Raw genomic sequence first — 6632 nt, 5'->3', positions numbered from 1 at the left:
AACAGACAGGTCATATTTGGATACAACATCTCCGTATCTACCGTAGAACTTCTTAAATGATTTCACTAATCTACTTTCTGAGAATCCTTGCCTCACTAACTTTTGAGCTAATAGGCTGTGTCTAACTCGAAAGTCTTCATATGAATGGCATGCTCTACTGTATCTTAGGAGTTGTGAAATATACACACCATAAGCTGGAGATGATGGTATATTGCTCGACAAAAAGGGAAAGTTTATGATTTCAAAATTGAAATCGTCTCTTTTGTCATACAGCTTAGTATATAGTGTATTATGTCTAATTTCAAACAATACATCTAGGTATGATGCCGAGTCCACACTTTCACTTGTTTCTTTTATTTCTAAATCATCTGGGTAGATGTGGTGTAGATAATTGGATATACCTGGATTGTTTAAAACTGATGAGATCATCAATGTATCTGTGGGTGTTGTGAAATCGCTTGGCAATCCTTTTACACTCAGATTTCTGAAGTGATTGCATGAACTCTGCTTCATACGAATATAAAAATAAGTCTGCAAGAAGTGGGGCGCAGTTTGTGCCCATGGGAATGCCTATTCCTATGGAATGCATATGATGTTCAAAATTCTTAACAACAAGAACCAAAGGATCCTTTAAGGTTAAGCACGCCGAATTCTCTTGCGCGTACGTTTCTGCGCAAGTAAACTCCCTAGCTTGACAGAAATATGTTTCAGGTCAGCCATTTGTAGAATGGTATGTGTACGTCATTTACGATAAGTATGAGACCAAAATCTTGTAAAAGCGGAAATTTTTTGTCTCGAGGTGAAAAATCACGGCGCGATAAGGCTTCAGAAACACTAGTGGCCAGTCAGTACCAAAATCGAGAGGCTCCAGGGACGTTCAATGTGACTCCCAGTACGTCTGTTTATGCGAGTACGACGAGTACAGGCGACGATGATGTAACAACGCCTCCGACTATGAACAGAGAAATTCCATGGGATGAAGGTGTGAGGCTCGTCAATCTTGGGGTGCTTGCCAAAGGACTCGACTCTTGCAGTTTGTGCCGAAACCATCTGCGTCTGGTAAATTGTGAAGGCGAGACTAAATACGGGGGAGGCAGCATTTTGCACGTTCCGTGTAAACATTGCGGCACTTTCAACAACGTATACACAAGTAAAACTAGCCGGACAGCTGGAAAGAAGTACGGAATGTCAGCATTCGATATAAACACAAAGATAGCCACAGGTATGCCATGTAATTATTCTCAACTTATTGTAATTGTACGAATATATTTTCATATTGTTCAATGGCATTTTGCCATGACCAGTTGGGTAACAATTACTGTAATGGTTTCACCATGGAGGTACCTCCATGGTTTCACATATCCATTCCCTGTCATCCGCCTGTCTTAGGAAACGGGAACTAAAATGTTCTGTTTTTGTTCTTTAACAATATAATCATTTTCAATTTTGGTGCAAGTATTTGTTGAAATGTGTACACAAATGAATCTTATGTCGGTTTTTTTCTCATGTATTGATTTCACATCATTTTACACCAGGTATGATCCATGCAGGCATAGGTGAGAGACATGTCAACAGCCTGTTTTCATCAATATCACTTCCAACTATTCACGAGAAGACACTGAAACGAAAGGAGAGAGCAGCCGGGGAAGCAATTACTAAGGTTGCAAAGAGATCTTGTGAGCATGCTTTGAGAGGTGAAATTTCAAATTCTAAGAAGGCAAGGTAAGTGTAAACATTAGACAGTAGAGATACTGTCTATGGTGTAAACACAAAATAAGAGTTTTGGAAACAAAGGTGACAAGGGCACCCACCCAAAAACCCATAAGTACCAATCAGATCGTTGAAAAACTCCGAATTAGTTCATCATCTGTTTCATTCAGCTGAATTAGTTGACTTGTTAGCCAACCTATGTTAGCTAGAGAGGTCTTGTGTAGGGGCATGGGTTTGACTACCTGCTCCTATCTTGAGGGGGGCCTGTTGTGTTTAATGTCTGAGAGCTATTATTGCTATTGTTTGAAACTAGTAAACTGGAACAAGTCGAAATCAAAACAGGTGTGAGTGACTTTATTCATTATATATCTTAGCAATACAAGGTATATTGATATTTTAATAAGCAAATCATTCACCAAATTTGCCCCTGCTTTATCTAACCTCATAACAAAAAGTATCTCTGAATCACAGTTAGCTTGACCAGTCACTGTACTTCTTAGGGTTAGTCTGTCATATCACATCTCATATGTGTATCTTTTTTTTCTCATCAGAATTGATGTTTCTTTTGATGGAGGATGGCAGAAGAGGGGTAGCGGACGAGATTATAAAAGTTTGTCTGGTAAGTAGCTTGGAGATCTACAAACATTGAGAATAAAATTCCAAAAATCATAGAATGTAAAATAGTGTTCTGTTTAAGATGTGGCTTTCAATGCAACAAGTGACTGACGCAGATAACTGAATTTTCCACGCTTTTGCTTCTATTCTGTAGTATGTCATCTCTTTAAATCAGCAGCAACAAACTTGGCACGGCATTGTCATGTTAGTGTACGGATTCACAATTACTTGTTGAAGATAAACTGTATGTTTTAGTTTCACACAACAGCACACATGCTTTACAGTTTGTTAGATGATAATGTATGTACATTTCTATGTAGGACATGGAACACTAATAGGTAGACAGACAGGAAAAGTAGTAGCATATAGCACTAGATGCAAGCAGTGTAGGATCTGTGACTCAGCAGAACAGCAGGTGAGAAAGCCAGACAGCATGATTGTCATAAGAACTGGTCAGGTAGCGCGAAGTCTATGGAAGCTAGCATAGCTGTAGAGACAGTAAATGAAGTAGAACAGATAGTGAAAATAGACAGTGTGACAATGGATGATGACACCACGACAATGGCTAAATTGCATGCAGAAGTCAGGCCTGATATAGTAAAAAATAAAGATAATAATCATACAAAGAAAGGATTTACTAACAAACTCTACAAACTTAAAGAAGAAAAGAAGCACAGTCAGTTGTCAACTAAAGTAATTAATTACCTTCAGAAATGTTTTAACTATGCTGTAGCTCAAAATAATAGCAATCCTGGAGGTTTAGAAAAAAATCTTAGGGCAATAGTACCTCATGCATTTGGAGACCATGTCCATTGTGATATAGAGTGGTGTAACTATCTAACAAACCCCAGTACTTACAAGCATAAGAGTCTTCCATATGGCAAAGATCTCTGTGGAGAAGACCTCAGGGAGGATTTAGAGGAGATCATGAAATCATACATAGCAAATGGTGAACAACTTGCTAGGATAGGATCATCTCAAGCAAATGAAAACATGAACATGGTCATTTCATCCAAAGCACCAAAGGCCAAACACTATAGTGGCTCAACCAGCTTCAACTTTCGTGTTGCTGCTGCGGTAGCCCAGAAGAACTTAGGTCATACATACATTAGTCAGGTTGGTAATGGCTGTGAGGTTTGTAGTTAGTGTTCTGTATGGTCTCTACTTAGTATCATGTTCGAGACTTCTTATGATAATACTACATTTTCAAGGGTCTACTTGTAGGTCGGCTTTTGACAGGAAAATGAAATAAACACACACGAACGCCAGTAACAATAAATGAATGTGGACAGTACATGGCATCCCAAATAAAAAAATGGATTTGTACCAAATGTTATGTCTCATTTTCTCCTCAGGTGCACAAGGAGAATATGTTGTCCCCTAGCAGAAGCTGCCAAATTTATGGAAGAATGTTGGATAGGAAAACAGTGAATATGACTGAACAGACTAAATCAAAAATTGGAAAGCTGAAGAGAATTAAGGTGTGTTTCTAATTGGAGGATCACTATGTAACTGCCTCCAAAATTCAAGTTTTGAAGCCTGCAATCATTTGTATATTGCAAATGTATAAGTTGTAAACACAGACATGCCACACTTTTATTGATTTGAATTATAGATTATTTAATATTGCATCAAAAAGTGATGTTCTGTCCGAGCATATGATACTTTTAAAAGGACAAAGTCACACATTTTTGACATTATTTCAATTGTTTTAGTTTTGTTTTAAAATATTTTTATATTTTCCAGTTAACAGAAATATGCTCAGTAACCAGTTTTTACCATTCAACTCTGACCCAGACATGGCCATAGTGCATGAATTGTGCTAGAAATAATTTTGGTATTATGTTCATATTCAGGGTGTGAACTGAGCTGTGACAATTAGAGATTGAGCCAATTTCAGTGTGTAGAACAACATTATCATTATAATATCCCAAAAGGAATTAAAATAATCAAAATAATGTCAAAAATGAGTGACTTTGTCCCATTAAAAGGGTAGTATCACTGTATCATCTATTTCTGTTTGCAGCAAAGAGAAAAGAGAGCTCATAAAATTGCTGCCACTGAAGTTAGGGAAGGTGCAACATATCAAAAAGTTATTGCACTATCTGCACAAGCCGAACACCAGACAGAAGAGATTCCTGAACCAGTTTTATGTCCCAAGCTCAACCCAGTTTCTTGTGGAGAGTATACACCTGTTGTCTTTGATATTGAAACCACATCAGCATATAAGTGTAATGTGTGATTTAGATCAACTGTGCTACTTTGTGTTGCCTTGTTTTTAGCATACATTATTGCATGGTTTTCCATAGCTTACTGCTACGCCATACAACTTGGCATTAAAGGGACATGAGCTGTAACTGTTATGCTATTTTATCTGTATTTTCTGGTTCTTTGTATCAACTACGTTTTTTTTTGTATTAATGCAGAAATTAATCTTTATGACCCTGATACGGGTGTTGCGAACCGAGGTTGTACGGTGGACGGGGCCTGTACATCATATGACCGAGGTCCACAAACGCATATCAAGGCTGTAAAATTTTTATCAAGTAATTGTTTTAGCCCTTTCAACACCATGGTACAATGTCCCAAAGCCATTGTCTTCAATGGTTAAGTTGGACCTCTACACAGAGAACTGGGGTGAAAGGGTTAAACCAGTTCTGATCAGAATAAGATTTGAATTGTAGACTACTTGCTACATAACTGCATGCAAGGTGCAGAGAGACCGGTTTGAATCGCACGCTGATGTGTTATCGAATGGAACGTATGCAGACAGCAATGCACGTAGCAACGAGAATAAAAATAGTTTCAAAATGTGTGTCCTGGACTGTCGGAAAATAACTGCCCAGTTGAGAGGGTACTTTTCTCATAGCTCATATTTGGTTTTGTATATAAATACCAAAAAGAGCTTATATGATGAGTCAGTGGCGTCGGTATGTATGTATGTGGGTATGTATGTGCGGATGTATGTCAGTCACACACAAAGGCTCCCATGCTGCCAAAACTACCATCTCAGTATTTGGTGTACAGGTAGGTGTGGGGGTTAAGATGTGACATTGTTCAAATGAACACGTCAGTGTCAAAAATGTGCAAATGAGGTAAGAAAAAGGAAATCCTGCAATTGTGCAGGAGTTATGGCATGCCAGTAAGAAACAGGCCAACCCCACTGACCTTGAGTCATTTCAGTAGAGGGGGGAAGACTGTCTATTCTTAAACTAAGAGGGGCTTGCTGTTTCTGCTATGCATGTTGCTAAAGTTGACCTCCAATACCTAAAGTTTCAGACCTTATTTACTGTTGTCCTTCCTGTTTTTCTGGTTTAAATATTTCTTGTTTTTTTTCAGGTTGTACTGTACAGAAATCATTGTCATAAAATCAACGTAGAATTTTCTCCACTGAACAGATAAAAAAAAACATTTACTGTTGATCTTTGGTACCCATACTGGTACATACCAAGTCTGATCAAATTTGAGCGACACCATATAATTGCAGTATTTTTTTTAAAAAGCACTTCTTTTGAAGATCCTAATTTTTTGTCTTTCAGATTCAACTGCTGAGATCATTCAGCTATCAGCTGTCAGTGGTGAACAACAGTTTGAAGGGTACATTTTGCCAAACCAACCTATATGCCGGATTGCATCTGAGAAAACTCACCTAACTGTTGAAAATGGGAAATTATGCTACAAGGGCAAAGCAGTCCAGTGTGTGCCTAAAGAGACTTGCATGCAAAAGTTTTTGTATTTTTTGCAGGCATTTGACAATCCCATTTTAGTTGGACATAATTCTAGATCATTTGATTGTCGCTATTTAATTAATTCTTTGCATGATTGTTCTTTGATAAACCAGTTTATTTTAACTGTTGCAGGTTTTGTTGACACCTTGCCATTGTTCAGGTCAATTTATCCAGGGATGAGATCATATTCTCAGGAAAGTCTGACAAACAAGTTTGTTGGCAAGGAGTATGAAGCACATAATGCAACAGCTGATGTATTAATGTTACAAACATTACTTAAAACTTGCAATGTTCTGACGTCAATTCTTCTAGAACACAGTTTTACATCAGACTGGATGATACAATACCTTCATTACAGAAAGCAACAATCTTTTAATTACAGTACCTTGATATGTCTTGTTAACAATAAAACTCTCAGTAAATCTATGGCACAGAAAGTAGCAGGGTCTGGTTTGACCTATAGGCATCTGCATATAGCATATAAAAGGGGTGGCTTTGAAAGTTTGAGGGGGTTATTTACTGAGATATGTGGTGGCGTAACAAGGGTTACTAAATCTGAAAAAATCATTCAAAATGTTC

At 37.8% G+C, this 6632-nt stretch overlaps 1 protein-coding gene across 1 annotated transcript; it reads left to right on the top strand.

The window, feature by feature from the left end:
• Positions 1 to 636: 636 nt before the first annotated feature.
• On the top strand, positions 637 to 4561 carry LOC139125808 (uncharacterized). The gene is made up of 5 exons (XM_070691898.1): positions 637 to 1222; positions 1536 to 1722; positions 2262 to 2329; positions 3681 to 3806; positions 4352 to 4561. Exons 1-4 carry the CDS (start codon positions 733 to 735, stop codon positions 3707 to 3709), a joined length of 774 nt encoding a protein of 257 aa, XP_070547999.1. The 5' UTR covers positions 637 to 732; the 3' UTR covers positions 3710 to 3806; positions 4352 to 4561.
• The last annotated feature ends 2071 nt before the right edge of the window (positions 4562 to 6632 follow it).

Source organism: Ptychodera flava, assembly GCF_041260155.1.
Source record: "Ptychodera flava strain L36383 chromosome 3 unlocalized genomic scaffold, AS_Pfla_20210202 Scaffold_26__1_contigs__length_13983176_pilon, whole genome shotgun sequence".
Classification (NCBI taxonomy): Eukaryota; Metazoa; Hemichordata; class Enteropneusta; family Ptychoderidae; genus Ptychodera; species Ptychodera flava.
This window is presented reverse-complemented; position numbering and strand designations above follow the sequence as displayed.